Source organism: Macaca mulatta, chromosome 1 (genome assembly GCF_049350105.2).
Source record: "Macaca mulatta isolate MMU2019108-1 chromosome 1, T2T-MMU8v2.0, whole genome shotgun sequence".
In the NCBI taxonomy this organism is placed as follows: Eukaryota; Metazoa; Chordata; class Mammalia; order Primates; family Cercopithecidae; genus Macaca; species Macaca mulatta.
In genome coordinates, this window is record NC_133406.1 from 178843352 (window position 1) to 178864175 (window position 20824).

Consider the following 20824-nt stretch of genomic DNA (forward strand, 5'->3'; position numbering starts at 1 on the left):
CTTTCATTTTTCACATAAAACTGTAAGATTCTTTGTGAAACATAGGACTAATATCCACAGGCCTTTCAGTGTACAGTAAAACAAACAGATCATAAAAGCAATCATAAAAATGCCAGCAATTTTAAGCAGCTGATATAGGTTATAAATTTAAAGGCAAGCTCTCTCTCTCCTAACAGTTTTCTGTCTATTGTCGACTTAAATGGTTTCAACATGAACTGAGTGTCTGCTAATTTTAAGGGAAGTTTGTGTGCAGTCCTTAATTATTCTTACAGCTTAAAATGCTAAAGATGGGGGAAAAAATCAACTGACTGATCCAATAGGGAAGAAAGGCAGGAAGGAAAAATAAAGGCAGGCTGGCTATTCTTTGACTCTCCCATTTCTTTGGACTGTAGTGTTAGAAACTTGATGTGAAATGAGACATGAGTGTTTTTTATTAGAGCATTTTAACATACCATTACTTCATAATCAGGACCCAATAGGTTTTCCCATCTGGATTTCAGCTCATTTTCTGGAGAGTCTGGGGCTTTTTCTGGATATTAAAAAAAAGAGAGAGAGAGAGAATGTTGAAACTACTGTGAGCCAAACACACTTAACTGCTAAATTTTTCAATAACAGTCCAGTTTCAGTAAGTAAAGGGGAAATGAATAAAAAGGAAAATGCATTAACTTAGGTCTACTAGGTAAAGTAAATCAGAGGTGACTTATAAAACTAACATAAAATGTAAAGACCAGCTGTGACCAAATTACGAAAGAGCTTTTTTTGTTAAGGGATATTTTAAAGGAAAGAGAACATGATGAGTTATACATGAAATTTAAATTATATACAGTTTATATGTAAACATCCTATAGTTTACAAGTAAAATGCATCTGGCTTTGCTTTATAATACATTAGGACATAGAAGGATTTAATTTAAATGTTAATCACTTCAAAGTAGTTCCATTCCAGCTGCCCACTAGAAAAGTAAAAACTTATCAAGATATCTTTACTATCAGCAGCGCATATCAACACAATACAATCAGACTTTTCACATGGGTAGCTATAAAGGCTTGTCTGGTTTAATTCAGTCAAAGTTCCATGAGCTTTAATACAATAGAAACTCTGGTTTCACACTAGTCTTTTGTTGCTTGGTTATTAAGATATTTGTATCTTTATGACTTTCTTGAGTGTAATACTGTCTGTGTTGCATAATTTTATACAGCCAAAACAGATTTTAAGTGTCTTGCCTGTCCTCCACATGACTATAGGCAGAAGCTCAGTGCATGGTGCATAGTATGAATAATGTCTAATAGGCAAAAGTCAAAGTACTAAAACTGAAGTTATAACTTATACCCATAGCAGTAGCAGAAAATGAACAAACTTCTACGTTTTTTAACTTAAAGAAAAACTGTCTCAATATTGTCTTAAGATTAAACAAGTCACAGAACAGTTATCACAACTGATATAACCATCTGCCTAAAATCAAATGTAACTTGCAGTATCAGTTCTTTTAGTCTTCAGCATGGACAGCTCATCTTGGATAAGCATATAATGTTCAATGACATAATACAAATCATTAAGCGAAACAGGCTAACCTCAAAAATCAGTGACTAACACTAATGAACACTAAAGAACTTAAATTACTACATTTATAAAAGAACACCCGTGAAATAACTATATTAATTGCTATGCTAGATTTCATTTAGGGGATGACTAACCAAAGATCCTATTAAAAACAAAAAATCAAATTCATTTGGGCTCTGCACCTTTGTGCCTATTCCTGTTAGTATTTCCTTAAGAAATTACATTAAGAGTTCTAACATCTTGCCTTATAAATTTCTTCTTATAAATTTCCAGTAATTTCTTATCTGGTAAACAAATTTGAACAAAATTTGCAATTTATTTGTTGAATTCTAAGCTTAAAAACATGGCTCTCATATGACAGTTAATATATATGTATAATATAATGTTGACATTTCACCAGCAATTCTTTTGACTATCTTTTTACCTTTCAGTTGTACAACAAAAATACAGTCATGTGTTTTAAACCACAGTACAAAAGCCTAAGTGCTAGAGAAAAGAGATATACTTTCAGCAGCTCAATAAATCCTAGGTTACACAAAATGATCAAAAAATGAATAACATGATGATCTGAAACAATTATTCCAAAGGCAAAAAGAGAGCTAACCTCATAGCAGTTAGTAGATTTTGGTTTTACTCTAAAGCTAAAATTATACATATGCAAGAAGAAAAAAATGTAGTGAAGTTGATCCAAATAGCACACATGAAATATTTCTAAAACTGATACTTCCTGGTCAATTGTAGGTATACTCTTTAATTTTTGCAAATATAACTAAAAAATGGTATGTCATTTTTAAAATTCGTATTTCTTTCATTACAAATGAAGTTGATATGTCAGTGTTGTTATTAGCTTTTTGTATTCCTCTTTCGTGAACCATCTGTTCACTTTCTTTACCTGCTTTCATTTTAGCAAGTAGGACTTAATTTAAAATGGGAACATAGTATATAAGATGCCAAGACCGTCACATTGATGATGAAAATCTTGTAGTGCACGTCTTGGAGTTAAAGTCTTAAGTATCAAGAAGTAAAATAATTTCATTGTTTCTATTACTAACAGTAAAAGTTGAGTGCAAATTGTATAAAATTAGGTACTTTGATTAGTAAAAAAAAAAATTGAATGTTTTGTCATTTATTTTATTAAGCATGCCCAGTTAAGCCAAGCTTAGTAAATAATGTTTTTTAAACGTCAGGTAGCATTTAAAATAGAGGAGTACTGTTATCCCTAGCGTGAGTATAACGATGATACGAAAAGCTTTGTCTTGTCATTATAATTTTAAAAAAGGAACATTTATTATGGAAAGGATATTTCTAAAACTGTATCTAATTTCAGAATGTACTCGATTTTCATCTGACTTTTTACTGAAAATCTGAGCTCAACTCAGATTTGCAAAGATAAACTGCAATCTACTTGACTCAAAAAGAACAAGGTAAATTTCCAAATCATAGGCTATTCTTTCCTGACCTGAGACAAGACAAAGCCAAAAGCCAAAACTTCTCAGGAACATGGATGGTGTTAAGTACTCAAGGAGTTTCATTTAGCAGGCGAGGCTTTCCCAGGCACTTTTATGCAGGGAACTGTGTGCAACTGTTACTCAATGAACTTGGAGAGTAGAGTCCACTATAATAGCTAAGGTATCAAAATACAAAGTAAAAGGACAAAGCTGCAAATCAATTTAAAAAAAATTAAAGAATAAATGTATAACAGCCTGGCAATTCGATGCAACTTATAGAAATGTATACATTATTAATTTTTATAATAAAAAACATGTATAATGAAAAAGAAACATATGCTATATGTGTATAAACAGCAATAATCTATAGATATAGACATATCAATGATAATATATAAGCTAAGGTGGTTCCCGCCTATAATCTCAGCACTCTGGGGGGGCCAAGGTGGGAGGATGGCTTGAGGTCAGGAGTTTAAAACCAGCCTGGACAACACAGTGAGACCCCATCTCTACAAAAATTAAAATGAAATTAAAAACTTAACATAAGTAAAGAAAAATTAAACAAGAGCTTGGTCTCCAACTGTCACAGTGTTAAAATGTTGATATTGGCTGGGCACAGTGGCTCACACCTGTAATCCCAACACTTTGGGAGGCCCAGGTGGGCAGATCATTTGAGGCCAGGAGTTCAAGACCAGCCTGGCCAATATGGTGAAACCCCATCTCTACTAAAAATACAAAAATTAGCCCAGTGTGGTGGCGGGCACCTGTAATCCCAGCTATACTTGGGAGGCTGAGGCAGGAGAATCACTTGAACCTAGGAGGTGGAGGTTACAGTAAGCTGAGATCATGCCGCTGCACTCCAGCCTGGGCAACAAGAATGAAACTCCATCTCAGGGTCTGTCGTGGGGTGTGGGGAGCGGGGAGGGAGAGCATTAGGAGAAATACCTAATGTAAATGACGAGTTAACGGGTGCAGCACACCAACATGGCACATGTACACATATATAACAAACCTGCACGTTGTGCACATGTACCCTAGAACTTAAAGTATAATAAAAAATAAAAGAAGAAAAAACAAACTCCATCTAAAAAAAAAGATGTTGATATTAACAATATGCTATTTTATATCTCCAAAATGCCTATAAGATTTCTCACATTATATTAAATATAAAGAGAGAAAATGGTTAACAAATGAAGAAGTCTGTTATTGCAAAGTGAATGCTTTGTACCTACCCAATTTTTCTAAGGCTTGTATGTTGTCATTTTTTAAATTATCCATTCTATCTTTAATTTCCTCCTGTTCACCATCCACATTAGTTTCAGTTTCCACTGCTCCAGTTAGAAAGAGAGCTGGTGGTTTGGGTGGTTCAACAACAGTTCCTAAAACCAAAAAATACATATTTAAAAAAAATTTTTGTAATGCTAACTTGAATTATTAGTTGTTGAGGACTATATTTAAGTGAGCATATTTTACTCCTGGTCTCCCATTTCATGACCTTATTAAATCTGAGATAACTTACATATACGATTCCTTAAACCCAAAATGCCATGTGTAATAGATAATCAATCAATTCCTTAAAAAATGAACTTGTTAATAGCATTGAAAAGGATAAGGAACTAAACAATGAGAAGAGAAAAGCAAGGTAAACTCAATGACAAAGAAGGGGTTAGATGCTTTTCAATATATCCTTGGGAAAAAAAAAATGCTAAAGTCCTAAGCTCTTACTGTTCTGGTGGGCAGGAAGCAAGACCTGCAGAATAGCTGGACCAATTGCTATGGGCTCTCCTATGTTCTGGCATGACATCATCATGACGCTGACAAACAAACCTACACAGGTAACCTTATTACTTAGAAGGGAGTTAGAAAGAATTCCCCTTGGTGTAGAGATTCCTCATCTTGCTAAATTGAGCTAAGTAAAATAATAGAGGAACTGGAAAGGAGCAGTGGCTCATGGCTATGAGTGCTTTGGGAGGTTAAGGTGGGAGGATCATATCAGGCCAGAAGTTTGAGACCAGCCGGGGCAACTTAGTGAGACCCAATCTCTACTCCCAAACAAAAAATCTTCTTTAAAAATTAGCCAGACATGGTGACGTGCACCTGTAGTCCTAGCTACTTGGGAGTCTGAGGTGGGAGGATTTTCTGAGCCCAGGAGTTTGAGGCTGCAGTGAGCTATGATCGTGCCACTGTACTACAGCCTGGGTGACAGAGCAAGACCCTGTTTTTTTAAAAAAAACATAGGAGTTACTCAAGTTTTCACCGTCAACCATAAGTTGCATAAGAGTGATTCTACGTTGTGTTTTAAATAATTACACATCACTTATAAAGTATTCTTATAAAAAATAATTAAGGCCAGGCACAGTGGCTCACGCCTATAATTCCAGCACTTTGGGAAGTCAAGGCAGATGGATCACTTAAGGTCACGTGTTCAAGACCAGCCTGGCCAACATGGTGAAACCCTATCTCTACTAAAACTACAAAAATTAGACAGGCACGATGGCGCATGCCTGTAATCCCAGCCACTGGGGAGGCTGAGACACGAGAATCAAGAATTGCTCATTCACAGATACTGGGTATCCCTACATTCAGTTGGTGTGATAAACTGAAGCCAAGAGCTCTTTCAGAGCTATTAAACACCATTATAGGGAAGGATTCCAAGATGGCCAAATAGGAACAGCTCCAGTCTATAGCTCTCAGCGTGAGTGCAACAGAAGACAGGTGACTTCTGCATTTCCAACTGAGGTACTGGGTTCATCTCACTGGGACTGGTTGGACAGTGGGTGCAGCCCACGGAGTGTAAGCTGAAGGAACGCGGGGCATCGCCTCACACGGGAGGCACAGGGGTCAGGGAATTCCCTTTCCTAGCCAAGGGAAGCCGTCACAGACACTACCTGGAAAATCGGGACACCCTTGCCCTAATACTGCACTTTTCCAACGGTCTTAGCAAATGGCACACCAGGAGATTAAATCCCATGCCTGGCTTGGCGGGTCCCACGCCCATGGAGCCTTGCTCACTGCTAGCACAGCAGTCTGAGATTGAACTGCAGGGTGGCAGCGAGGCTGGGGGAGTGACGTCCGCCATTGCTGAGTTTTGACAAGGTAAACAAAGCGCCTGGGAAGCTCCAACTGGGTGGAGCCCACTGCAGCTCAAGGAGGCCTGCCTGCCTCTATAGACTCCACCTCTGGGGGCAGGGCATAGCTGAACAAAAGGCAGCGGAAACGTCTGCAGACTTAAAAGTCCCTGTATGACAGCTTTGAAGAGAGCCCTGGTTCTCCCAGCACGGAGTTTGAGATCTGAGAAGAGAGAGACTGCCTCCTCAAGTGGGTCCCTGACTCCCGAGTAGCCTAACTGGGAGACATCTCCCAGTAGGGGCCGACTGAAACCTCATACAGCTGGGTGCCCCTTGGAGATGAAGCTTCCAGAGGAAGGATTAGGCAGCAATATTTACTGTTCTGCAATATTTGCTGCTCTGCAGCCTCCACTGGTGATACCCAGGCAAACAGGGTCTGGAGTGGACTTCTAGAAAACTCCAGCAGACACGCAGCTGAGGGTCCTGACTGTTAGAAGGAAAACTAACAATCAAAAGGAATAGCACCAACATAAACAAAAAGGATATCCACACCAAAACACCATCTCTAGGTCACCATCATCAAAGACCAAAGGGAGCTAAAACCATACAGATGGGGAAAAAACAGAGCCAAAAAGCTGAAAACTCTAAAACACAGAGTGCCTCTTCTTCTTTCTCCAAAGGATTGCAGCTCCTTGCCAGCAATGGAACAAAGCTGGATGGAGAATGACTTTGACAAGCTGACAGAAGGAGGCTTCAGATGATCGGTAATAACAAACTTCTCCAAGTTAAAGGAGGACGTTCGAACCCATCGCAAGGAAGCTAAAAACCTTGAAAAAAGATTAGAAGAATGGCTAACTAGAATGAACAGTGTAGAGAAGACTTTAAATGACCCGATGGAGCTGAAAACCTTGGCATGAGAACTATGTGACGAATGCACAAGCTTCAGTAGCCAATTTGATCAAATGGAAGAAAGGGTATCAGTGATCGAAGATCAAATAAATGAAATGAAGCAAGAAGAGAAATTTAGAGAAAAAAGAGTAAAAAGAAACAAACAAAGCCTCCAAGAAATATGGGACTATGTGAAAAGACCAAATCTATGTTTGATTGGTATACCTGAAAGTGATGGGGAGAATGGAACCAAGTTGGAAAACACTCTTCAGGATATTATCCAGGAGAACTTCCCCAACCTAGCAAGGCAAGCCAACATTCAAATTCAGGAAATAACAGAGAACGCCACAAAGATACTCTTTGAGAAGAGCAACCACAAGACACATAATTGTCAGATTCACCAAAGTTGAAATGAAGGAAAAAATGTTAAGGACAGCCAGAGAGAAAGGTCGGGTTACCCACAAAGGGAAGCCCATCAGACTAACCAGAAGATCTCTCCGCAGAAACTCTACAAGCCAGAATAGAATGGGGGCCAATATTGGACAATCTTAAAGAAAAGAATTTTCAACCCAGAATTTCATATCCAGCCAAACTAAGCTTCCTAAGTGAAGGAGAAATAAAATCCTTTACAGACAAGAAAATGCTGAGAGATTTTGTCACCACCAGGCGAGCTCCTGAAGGAAGCACTAAACATGGAAAGGAACAATCAGTACCAGCCACTGCAAAAACATGCCAAATTGTAAAGACCATCAATGCTAGGAAGAAACTGCATCAACTAACGGGCAAAATAACCAGCAAATATCATAATGACAGGATCAAATTCACACATAACAATATTAACCTTAAATGTAAATGGGCTAAATGCCCCAATTAAAAGACACAGACTGGCAAATTGGATAAAGAGTCAAGACCTATCAGTGTACTGTATTCAGGAGACCCATCTCATGTGCAGAGACATACATAGGCTCAAAATAAAGGGATGGAGGAAGATCTACCAGAAATACAAACTAACATCAGATAATACTATAAACACCTCCATGCAAATCAACTAGAAAATCTAGAAGAAACTGATAAATTCCTGGACACATACACCCTCCTAAGACTAAATCAGGAAAACACTGAATCCCTGAATAGACCAATAACAGGTTCTGAAATTGAGGCAATAATTAATAGCCTACCAACCAAAAAAAGTCCAGAACCAGACAGATTCACAGCCAAATTCTACCAGAGGTACAAAGAGGAACTGGTACCATTCCTTCTGAAACTATTCTAATCAATAGAAAAAGAGGGAATCCTCCCCAGCTCATTTTATGAGGCCAGCATCATCCTGACACCAAAGCCTGGCAGAGACACAACAAACAGAAAAAGAGAATTTTAGACCAATATCCCTGATGAACATCGATGCAAAAATCCTCAATAAAATACTGGCAAACCAAATCCAGCAGCACATCAAAAAGTTTATCCACCACAATCAAGTTGGTTTCATCCCTGGGATGCAAGGCTAGTTGAAGATGTGCAAATCAATAAATGTAATCCATCATATAAACAGAACCAAAGACAAAAACCACATGATTATCTCGATAGATACAGAAAAGGCCTTTGACAAAATTCAACAGCCCTTCATGCTAAAAACTCTCAATAAATTCGGTATTGATGGAAGGTATCTCAAAATAATAAGAGCTATTTATGACAAACCCACAAGCCAATATCATAGTGAATGAGCAAAAACTGGAAGCATTCCCTCTGAAAACTGGCACAAGACAGGGATGCCCTCTTTTACCACTCCTATTCAACATAGTGTTGAAAGTTCTGGCCAGGGCAATCAGGCAGGAGAAAGACATAAAGCATATTCAATTAGGAAGAGAAGAAGTCAAACTGTCCCTGTTTGCAGATGACATGATTGTATATTTAGAAAACCCCACTGTCTCAGCCCAAAATCTCCTTAAGCTGATAAGCAACTTCAGCAGTCTCAGGATACAAAAGCAATGTGCAAAAATCATAAGCATTCCTACACAGCAATAACAGACAAACAGAGAGCCAAATCATGAGTGAACTCCCATTCACAACTGCTTCAAAGAGAATAAAATACCTAGGAATCCAACTTACAAGGGATGTGAAGGACCTCTTCAGGGAGAACTGCAAACCACTGCTCAACGAAATAAAAGAGGATACAAACAAATGGGAAAACATTCCATGTTCATGGATAGGAAGAATCAATATCGTGAAAATGTCCATACTGCCCAATGTAATTTATAGATTCAGTGTCATCCCCATCAAGCCACCAATGACTTCCTTCACAGAATTGGAAAAAACTACTTTAAAGTTCATATGTAACCAAAAAAAGGCCCGCATTGCCAAGACAATCCTAGGTAAAAAGAACAAAGCTGGAGGCATCATGCTACCTGATTTCAAACTATACTACAAGGCTACAGTAATTAAAACAGCATGGTACTGGTACCAAAACAGAGATATAGACCAATGGAACAGAACAGAGCCCTCAAAAATAATACCACACATCTACAACCATCTCATCTTTGACAAACCTGACAAAAACAAGAAACGGGGAAAGGATTCCCTATTTAATAAATGGTGCTGGGAAAACTGGCTAGCCACATGTAGAAAGCTGAAACTGGATCCCTTCCTTACTCCTTATACAAAGATTAATTCAAGATGGATTAAAGACTTAAATGTTAGACCTAAAACCATAAAAACCCTAGAAGAAAATCTAGGCAATACCATTCAGGATATAGGCGTGGGCAAGGACTTCATGACTAAAACACCAAAAGCAATGGCAACAAAAGCCAAAATAGACAAATGGGATCTAATTAAACTAAAGAGCTTCTGCACAGCAAAAGAAACTACCATCAGAGTGAACAGGCAACATACAGAATGGGAGAAAATTTTTGCAATCTACCCATCTGACAAAGGGCTAATATCCAGAATCTACAAAGAACTTAAACAAATTTACAAGAAAAAATCAAACAACCCCATCAAAAAGTGGGCAAAGCATATGAACAGACACTTCTCAAAAGAAGACGTTTATGCAGCCAACAGACACATGAAAAAATGCTCATCATCACTGGTCATCAAAGAAATGCAAATCAAAACCACAATGAGATACCATCTCACACCAGTTAGAATGGTGATCATTAAAAAGTCAGGAAACAACAGGTGCTGGGGAGGATGTGGAGAAATAGGAACACTTTTACACTGTTGGTGGGAGTGTAAACTTGTTCAACCATTGTTGAAGACAGTGTGGCGATTCCTCAAGGATCTAGAACTAGAAATACCATTTGATCCAGCCATCCCATTACTGGGTATATATCCAAAGGATTAATAAATCATGCTGCTATAAAGACACATGCACACGTATGTTTATTGTGGCACTATTTACAATAGCAAAGACTTGGAACCAACCTAAATGTCCATCAATGATAGACTGAATTAAGAAAATGTGGCACATATACACCATGGAATACTATGCAGCCATAAAAAAGGATGGGTTCATGTCCTTTGCTGGGACATGGATGAAGCTGGAAACCATCATTCCGAGCAAACTATTGCAAAGACAGAAAACCAAACACCGCATGTTCTCACTCATAGGTGGGAACTGAACAATGAGAACACTTGGACATAGGGTGGGGAACATCACACACCGGGGCCTGTTGTAGGGTGGGAGGAGTGGGGAGGGATAGCATCAGGAGAAATACCTAATATAAATGATGAGTTAATGGTTGCAGCACACCAACATGTCACATGTATACATATGTAACAAACCTGCACGTCATGCACATGTACTTTAGAACTTAAAGTATAATTAAAAAAAAATAAAAATTAAATTTAAAAAAAAGCTTCTGCATAGCAAAATAAGTAGTCAACGTAGTCAACACAGTAAACAGACAACCTACAGAATGGGAGAAAATATTTGCAAAGTATGTCTCCAATGAATGACTAATATTCAGGTTCTAGAAGGAACTCACACAACTCAATAAGAATAAAACAACTCCCCATTAAAAAGTGGGCAAAATACATGAACAGACATTTCTCAAAAGTAGACATATAAGTAGCCAACAAACTAACAATCCTGCAATTAAAACCACATTCAAACCACAACGAGACACCATCTCGTATCAGTCAGAATGGCCATTATTAAAAAGTCAAAAAATAACTGATATTGGCAAGGATGTGGAGAAAAGGGAACACTTATACACTGTTGGTGGGGATGTAAATTAGTACAACTTCTGTCGATGTGGAAAACAGTATGGAGATCTCTTAAAGAACTAAAAATAGCACAACCATTTGACCCAGTAACTCCACTACTTGGTATCTACTCAAAAGAAAAAAAATAGTTCTATCAAAAATATTCAGGTACTAGTACATTTATTTCAGCACTATTTGTAATACCAAAGTCATGAAAGCAATCGAAGTGTCCATCAACAGATGATAGGATACAGAAAATGTAGTATATACCATGGACTACTATACAGCCATAAAAAGAATGAAATTATGTTCTGTTTTGTTTTGTTTTCAGCAACATGAATGGTGCTGGAGGCCATTATTCTAAGTGAAATAACTCGGAAACAGGAAATTAAACACTCCATGTTCTCACTTATAAGTAAAAGCTAAACAATGGGTACACACAGACATGCAGAAGAAGATAATAAACACTGTGGATCCCAGAATGAAGGAGGCTGGTGGAGAGGGGGTGAGGGTTGAAAAATTACATATTCGGTATGATGTTCACTATTTGGGTGATGGGTATACTAGAAGCCCAAATCCCAACACTATGCATATATATCCATGTAATAAACCTACACATTTATCCCCTGAATCTATAAAAATAAAAAAATTGTTAAATTAAAAAATATATATTTATATAAATATTTATGTAAGCTACTTAAGGTCAATATGGCATTTGTGCCAGGCGGGGTGGCTCACGCCTGTAATCCAAGCACTTTGGGAGGCCAAGGCAGGCAGATCACGAGGTCAGGAGTTCGAGACCAGCCTGGCCAACATAATGAAACCCTGTCTCTACTAAAAATAAAAAAATCAGCCAGGCATGGTGGCGGGCAGCGCCTGTAATTCCAACTACTCGGGAGGCTGAGGCAGGAGAATCACTTGAACACGGGAAGTGGAGGTTGCAGTGAGCTGAGATGGCACCATTGCACTCCAGTCTGGGTGACAAGAGTAAAACTCCATCCATCCTGAAAATAAATAAATAGGCCGGGCGCGGTGGCTCAGGCCCGTAATCCTAGCACTTTAGGAGGCCGAGGCAGGCAAATCACGAGGTCAGGAGATCGAGACCATCCTGGCTAACACAGTGAAACCCCGTCTCTGCTAAAAAATACAAAGCATTAACCAGGCATGGTGGCGGACGCCTGTAGTCCCAGCTACTCGGGAGGCTGAGGCAGGAGAATGGCGTGAACCCAGGAGGCAGAGCTTGCAATGAGCCGAGATCGCGCCACTGTACTCCAGCCTAGGCGGTAGGGCAAGACTCCCTCTCAAAAAATAAATAAAAATAAATAATTCATTAATTTAAAAAATTAAATGGCATTTGTACAATTTGCACTATTTAGGCAATTTTTAATTTCATACATTGGATGCAGTTGGCATCTGTCTTTCAGCAACAAAAGTTCTACTATCACATAAAAGAGAAGAAGTTCTAACTGAAATACAAATCACTATTGGCTGAAAGCAAAGGCTTCCGGGTGTATTGTTATCTTCGGAGGAATATTTCCAGAGGAAAAAAATGATCTTCTGTCAAATTCTAATTGAAGTATTTCTTACTTCTTAGTTATATAACTAGTCACGTTTTTTTTTTTTCCTTTTAAGAGACAGGTCTGATTCTGTCACCCAGGCCAGCATGCAGTGGCAACTTTTTTGCTCACTGAAGCCTCAAACTCCTAGGTTCAAGTCATCCTCCTGCCTGAGTCTCCTGAGTAGCTGGGAATACAGGTGGGTGCCACCAGGCCCAGCTAATGTTTAATTTTTTGTACAGAAGGGGTCTCCCTATGTCGGCCAGGCTGGTCTTAAATTCCTGGCCTCAAGCGATTCTCCTGCCTCGGCCTCCAGAAGTGCTGGAATTACAGGTGTGAGCCACCAAGCATGGTTAGAATTACTGCACCCAGTAAGTCACTCATTCTAAATTGAATATGTGTTTCCACGATTATCAACTTTTGTTCATCTATACATTTATAAGTTGATAATTGAAAACTGACATGCAGCCGGGAACTGTGGTTCACACCTGTAATCCCAGTACACTGCACTCCAGCCTTTTTTTGAGGCAGTAATAGGAAACCTGAAGTCTGCAAAATGTCAAAGCATTAGACAAATGAGATTCCCCCAACAAAGGTGTCAAAGCTTTATTATTCAAATATATGTAATCAATGAAATTTGAAAGCTTTTAGAAAAAATGATTTTCATCTCCATTTAGAGATGCTCTCAGAGCTTAGTGCATGTCAAGGTGCACATCCTACCATTCTGACTGACATAGTAAGCAAAGAAAACACTTCTTCAATGAACAAATGAGCTGACTCATTTCTCCATCAGTGCATTACACGAGGCGGGACAACATTTCCTGCTGAGACTCATGCAGCAACTTCCAAAATTGAACTGCTCTTCCAAACGTAAACTACTTGAGGGATAGAGGGGTGGCAAATTAATCACCTCTGGCTGAAAGTGGTTCAAGTGGAGAAGTAGATGAGGATGTCTTCCTTCGAACTAGGGTTAGGTGTACCACCTGCCCTGCATTTCGTAATACTTCAACAACATCTTGGTTGGCAAAACCCTGAATGTTCACGCCATTGACCTAAAACATCAAGAGAAACAGTAAACAGAGGTTTCAAGTTAGCTACTATTTTTAGCTCTGGCAAAAATGAGGTAATTCCTTTCATTCCAAAAATAAATTATTTAGGCCAGGTATGGTGGCTCGCACCTGTAATCCCAGTACTTTGGTAGGCCAAGGTGGGTGGATCACCTGAGGTCAGGAGTTTGAGACCAGACTGGCCAACATGGCGAAACCCCATCTCTACTAAACACACAAAAATTAGCCAGGTGTGGTGGCAGACACCTGTAGACCCAGCTACTCGGGAGGCTGACGCAGGAGAATCGCTTGAACCTGGGAGGTAGTGGTTGGAGTGAGCCAAGATTGTGCCATTGCACTCCAGCCTGGGTGACAGAGCAAGACAAAGGAAGGAGGGAAGGAGGGAAGGAGGGAAGGAGGGAGGGAAGGAAGGAAGGAAGCAAGGAAGGAAGGAAGGTAGGAAGGAAGGAAGGAAGGAGAAGGGGGGAAGTGGGGAAGTGGTAAGGGGAAAAAGGGGGGAGGGGAAAGGGGGAAAGGAAGGAGGGAAAGGGGAAAGGAGGGAAGGGAGAAAGGAGGGAAGGGGGAAGGAAGGGAAAGAAAGAGGAAGGGAGGGAAAGAAAGGGAAAGAAAGAGGAAGAAAAGAAAGAAAAAAGTAAAGAAAAGAAAAGAATTACTTTAGACCTTAGGATATATTTTTGAATAAGGATGTCAAACTAGTAAAACATGCTGAGAAACTTCCTCACACACTAGAAAGCAAATTCAAATTTGTCACTTAACTAATAGACTGAGAGATATAAAGGACTTTAATCTCTGATGCAATTCAAAATTCAAAATGCCATAAAAGATGACCAGTTATTATACATAGCTCTCAAGATGTATTAATAGAAGCCATTATTATCAAAACTGAAGAAGTCATCTAATACTTCATCCCTCTATTCATATCACCACATGATATTTTCAAGAAACACACTGATCTCCCTCCAATAGGTCTTCTAGCTTTCTGAAAAAGTGTGAGCAAGAACAGTATTCTTAATCTATGTCAAGCCCAATTCCTGAAGTCTATCTGGACCAATAGGCTTCCTCTCTCAATCTTCTTTGAGCTAGCTATAAGTATTTCAACTTTCCCCATAAGGCTTTTAAAGCCAACAGTCATGAAATGTGCTTTCTTAGATAGATTTGAAGGACAAGGACTCACATCATACCACGCAGCATTTGTTCTATGTTAAGCAATGTGTATGTATACATGTGTATAGACATTAATATAAGTGTATATATAAATTGAACTAATTCCTACTAAATGGGGGAAAGACCAGTTTTAATTGATAAAAGGTAATTATTACATTCTTAAATATGTAAAATACCTCAATTTTAGTTGTACTCATAATTATTAATAGAAAAACTACTTTCACAAAAAGATAAAAAGAGCTGGTTAATGGCCTATTAATTATAGATAAAACAGGTAAGTTTAAAGAACACAGTGTGGTGCTCACAGGGTTTTCTAGAAGAATGCTAGAACATCTTTCAAACATACATGTATAGAAAAAATATATTTTTTTACCAATATGTTTAGTGAATCCTTTATTTACTGACAGTGAAAAAAAAGTTAATGTAGGAAGAAGAGTCCAAAATAATGAGATTTTACTGTATAACAAACTTAATTTTTTAAAAAACCTTATAAAACTATATTAAGCTATTCCCCCTCTCACAAAATAACGATCAACCTTTTTTTCAACTAGAATCAAACCTAAAACAGAGGCTAATTACTTACAGCAACTATTTTGTCATTCACTTGAATGTGGCCATTGTGGTACGCAGCACTGCCAGGTATTATACTTTTCACATAAATCCCTGAAGCTTCCCCTTAAGGTGCACAAACATACAGAAAAAGGAAGAAAATTCTAATTAGGCCTTGACTGCAAAATTTGTATCAAGAGGTTAATTAGCTAACGGGGTTGACTGGAGGTTTGATAAATACTATTTTGAACACAAGCAGAGAAATTGATGGATTATTTCAAACTGTCACCATCTCAAGTGACCCGAATTTGAAATGATTTGACTGATGACTACTCTTCTGGAAAAATAATCAGTAATGGAACCCTGATGAAATGTACTCTAATTTAAGCTGGAATTCAGGAGAGCCCAGAATAAGTCTAACTCTCTCTTAGTCTGCCTCTACTCTTATTACTGATGTGGCATAACACTTCATCATTTTTTTTTTTTACCATCAGTATGACAAGAGTCTCCTAGGTCTTCCTGCCTATATTTAGATCACTGCTCATGTTAGCTTCACAGACACAGAAATAAGAAAACTATATATTATCTTTCTGTTTGTTTTTTTTTTTTTGAGACGGAGTTTTGCTCTTGTCGCCCAGGCTGGAGTGCAATGGCACGATCTCAGCTCACTGCAACCTCCACCTCCAGAGTTCAAGTGATTCTCCTGCCTCCTAAGCAGCTGGAATTACAGGCGCCCACCACCACACCCAGATAATTTTCATATTTTTAGTAGAGATGGGGTTTCACCATATTAGTCAGGCTGGTCTCGAATTCCTGACCTCAAGTGATCCGTCCACCTAGGCCTCCCAAAGTGCTGGGATTACAGGTATGAGCTACCACGCCTGGCCCAGAAAAGCACATATGGTCTTAACAACTACAAAAGAAAATTAGTGGCCGGGCGCGGTGGCTCAAGCCTGTAATCCCAGCACTTTGGGAGGCCAAGACGGGCGGATCACGAGGTCAGGAGATCGAGACCATCCTGGCTAACACAGTGAAACCCCGTCTCTACTAAAAAACACAAAAAACTAGCCGGGCGAGGTGGCGAGCACCTGTAGTCCCAGCTACTCGGGAGGCTGAGGCAGGAGAATGGCGTGAACCCAGGAGGCGGAGCTTGCAGTGAGCTGAGATCCGGCCACTGCACTCTAGCCTGGGCAAGACAGCCAAACTCTGCCTCAAAAAAAAAAAAAAAAAAAAAAAAAAAAATTAGTATAAGCTCAGCAACATGAAATAATCTTTACATATTATAAAATAAAACATTGAAACAGACAAATGGCTATAAAAATTTTTTTAATTTAAAATTTAAAACTTTAATTGTAAAGCATGCCTTCCCATGGGCAGCGACAGGAAGGGAAACTGGAAAATAAAACACAATAGATCTGCATGATTTTACATTTTTATTTCCAACTAAACTCAAAACATTGTTTGTAGGCCAGGTGTAGTTGTTCAGTTGTAATCCCAGCACTTTGGGAGGCTGAGGAGGGAGGATCACCTGAGCCCTGGACTTTGAGGCAAGCCTGGGTGACATAGTAGGATGTCATCCCTACAAAAAATTTTAAAATTAGCTAAGTGTGATATTATATGCCTGTGATTCCAGCTACTCTGGAGGCTGACGCATGAGAATCACCTGAGCCCAGGAGCTTAAGGCTTGTCTCTTAAAAAAAAACAAAACGAAAATTCCGGGCACGGTGGCTCACACCTGTAATCCCAGCACATTGGGAGGCTGAGGCAGACAGATCACTTGAGGTCAGGAGTTCAAGACCAGCCTGGCCAACATGGCGAAACCCCGTTTCTACTAAAGTACAAAAATTAGCTGGGCGTGATGGTGCACGTCTAATCCCAGCTACTTGGGAGGCTGAGGCAGGAGAATTGCTTGAACCCAGAAGGTGGAGGATGCAGTGAGCTGAGATCGTGCCACTGTACTCCAGCCTGGGCAACAGAGCGAGATTCTGTCTCAAAACAAAACAAAACAAAACAAAACAAAAAACTATAGAAGAAAAAATAAACATCAATTGCTTCCCATTGCCAACAAAATAATATACAAATTTCATAGAATCACATTCAAGGCCTTCCATAATCTGCCCAAATTTATTTTTTGCCTTCAATTTCCACTACAACTTTCCAAGAAAATAAGTCTGGACACACCAGGCTCTTATTACTATTTTTTTTGAAACAGGGCCTGGCTCTGTTGCCCAGGTTGCAGGTTGGTGTGTAGTGACACAATCATGGCTCACTGCAGCTTCTGCCTCCCCAGCTCAAGCAATCCTCCCACCTCAGCCTCCTGAGTAGCTGGGGCTACAATTTTTTTTTATTTTTTGTAGAGACAGGGTTTCACCATGTTGCCCAAGCTGGTCTTGAACTTCTGGGCCCAAATGAGCCGCCAGACTCAGCCTCCCAAAGTGCTGGGATTACAGGCATGAACCACCAAGCCTGGTCCACAGCACACACTTGACATTTCCCCAAAACAGCTGGCATTTTCATGATTTTACCTTTTCTCTAGCTTCTTTCTTCTAGTAAACTTTGACCTATCAAAACCCTTCTTCTTTTCCATTCATAGCTCAAATGCTGCCTTCTTTGTGAATTCTCCATTTCCCTCTGACAAATTGAATATGTCATCTGCCATACCATGATAGTTTGCTTGTACAGTGAGGGCCCCGCATAACTGCGGATTTCACATCTGCAGAATGTGAACCGAGTGTGGTGGTGCACACCTGTAGTCCCAGCTACTGGGGAGTCTGAGGCACAAGAGTCACTTGAACCTGGGAGGCAGAGGTTGCAGTGAGCCGAGATCATACCACTGCACTACAGCTCTGGGTGACAGAGCAAGACTCCATCTCAGAAAAGGAAAAAAAAAAAGATAATAATAATTTTTTAAAAAGAACTAAGTGTTTCTTACACATTTGTCTCCCTGAACAGACTTTTCTTATTCATTTTTCTACCCTCTCCAGAACTGCTCAAAAGTCCAACGAATAGAATACAGCAAAAATGATTTTCAAAGACTACTTGTTAAAAAGCATGTTGAGTAGTGTTTGGATTTACCTGCTCCCTACCACCCCTAACTACCCAGTCCAAAAAACTTTTGAGGGTAAAGAAATAAAATGGGCCAGGCATGGTGGCTCATGCCTGTAATTCCAGCACTTTGGGAGGCCAAGGCAGGTGGATCCTCTGAGGTCATGAGTCTGAGACCACCCTGGCCAACATAGTGAAACCCTGTCTCTGCTAAAAATACAAAAATTATCTGGGCGTGGTGGTGCATGCCTGTAGTCCCAGCTACCCGAAGCCTGGGGTAGGAGAATCTCTTGAAACTGGGAAGTGGAGGTTGCAGTGAGCCAAGACTGTGCCACTGCACTCCAGCCTGGGCGACAGAGCGAGACTCCGTCTCAAAAAAAAAAAAGAAGTAAAACAGTAAAAAGATATTTCCTTTTTTCAGTAATGTAAACATGAAATTTTCTCAATGTTCTACCAGTCATTCACTTTCACTTAGGAACAAAATCATAAGTTTAGGAACTAATGATTCCTCTAACCACACTTAACATACTAAAAACTACTCGAAGTGGTTTTTTGCAACATTATTATACAATCCACACTGAGCTCTTTTGAATGTCATTAAATTCTGAACCTAAATAAAGGTGGCACCTAGAATCTAAAGGTTTGAAAAAAGATATTTCATTAGGCTAAAATAGCACAAGGTGGTCTGACATGAATTTCATTCGGGACTTTGAATACATTAGCACTCTTAATCCTTCCACCTGCTGTAAATATGCAAAATAACAATTTTTTTAAGGAAATGAACTCTGCAATCTTGCTATTAAAAAAAACCAGAACATTTTATAACTCTGAATTTTCATATTAGCAAGTATTTATGGAAAAGTTTATTTTTTTCTTATCCTAATAATTATCTTAAAATAAAGGAATAAATCTTATGGTGAAAGTTACCAAAGCTTTGCAGATAGGAGTTGAGAGAGTTTTATTCAGAGATACTTGAACTGTGTATTTATTCTCATAGTTTATTCCTTTTACATGAAAGGAAAATAGTTCTAATGAAAATGCTTGTTTTAACTTTTTTTTTTAGTGATAAAACATAACAGTCATACTTTGGGAACATTTACAATATGAAATATATACAGTAATCAATTTACTTATCACAAATCTAATCTAGCATAATATATTAACAATATTCATAATATAGCTATTTCACAAACAAAAGAAGGTACATTCAAATATTACACACTGAGCTGGCCAATTATACTCTTTTGTTAATGGATATCACGCCAGCTATAAAACTACTGAGATAAAAATGTGACTCTGTAATCACTGAGAAGTGACTGGTTGCTAGCATAGATTCATGGTTTTATTGTTCAAGATTTAAATTAAAATCTGCAAGTATTTAATTTTACTATCTAGAAACCTTAACATCCTTTATGATTATTTCCAAATATAAAATAGAAATGATTCATTTACCTGTATGAGATGTTCCAACATAGCCAACAATTCTAATTCCAAGACTCTGCCCATCTTCTTTCACGAGCTCAACATTATAAGTTTCAAAAAGAGAACTGTCCTAAAGGAAAAACCAAATTTAATTATATATGCTTAGTGGCATACCTGTGTGTACATAGTCAATCTGTGCAAGGTTTGTCAAGTATTTTCTTAGCGCCTATGGTAGGCAGAATTTTAAGACAGTCCCATGACCTTCAATCCCTTGTGCTACTCCCATATTGATGCCATATTACATGGCAAAATGGAGATTATCCAGGTGGGCCTAATCTCATCACTGGAGTCCTTTAAAGGCAGAGTTTTCTCCTGCTGGTAGTAGAAAGGGAAATGAAAAAGATCTGAATCATTAAGGACTCAACTTGTGGTTTGAAGATGGAGGGAGTTACGTGACAAGTAATGTAGGGGACCTTAAGGAGCCAAAGAGGTCTCTGGCTGGCAGCCAACAAATAAAAAGGGACCTCAGTCCTACAGTTGCAAGGAACAAGATTCTGCCAACAATCCGAATGAGACTGGACGTGGACTATCCCCAGGGCATCCAGAAAAGAGCCCAGCCAGGCCCACACCTTGATTTTGGCCTTCGTAAGAAGCTAAGCGGAGGCCAGGTACAGTGGCTCACACCTATAATCCCAGCATTTTGGCAGGCCAAGGCAGGCAGATCACCTGAGGTCAGGAGTTTGAGACCAGCCTGGCCAGCATGGTAAAACCCCGTCTCTACTAAAAATACAAAAATTAGCCAGGCGTGGTGGCACATGCCTGTAACCCCCACTGCTCCGGAGGCTGATACAGGAGAA

At 39.1% G+C, this 20824-nt stretch overlaps 1 protein-coding gene across 19 annotated transcripts in view; it reads right to left on the reverse strand.

Moving 5' to 3' along the window:
- PATJ (PATJ crumbs cell polarity complex component) overlaps positions 1 to 20824 on the reverse strand; it is a 424482-nt gene that overhangs the window by 353352 nt on the left and 50306 nt on the right. For all 19 annotated transcript variants that reach the window (XR_013401362.1, XR_013401361.1, XR_013401351.1 and 16 more), the window contains 5 exons: positions 19998 to 20097; positions 15535 to 15626; positions 13631 to 13772; positions 4241 to 4387; positions 453 to 529 (listed from right to left, as the gene is read on the reverse strand). Coding sequence is in view for 16 of the 19 variants with exons in the window: in XM_077954993.1 (XP_077811119.1) it covers positions 453 to 529; positions 4241 to 4387; positions 13631 to 13772; positions 15535 to 15626; positions 19998 to 20097 (558 nt within the window). In the remaining 3 variants the exon portion in view is untranslated. The remainder of the gene's footprint in view (positions 1 to 452; positions 530 to 4240; positions 4388 to 13630; positions 13773 to 15534; positions 15627 to 19997; positions 20098 to 20824) is intronic.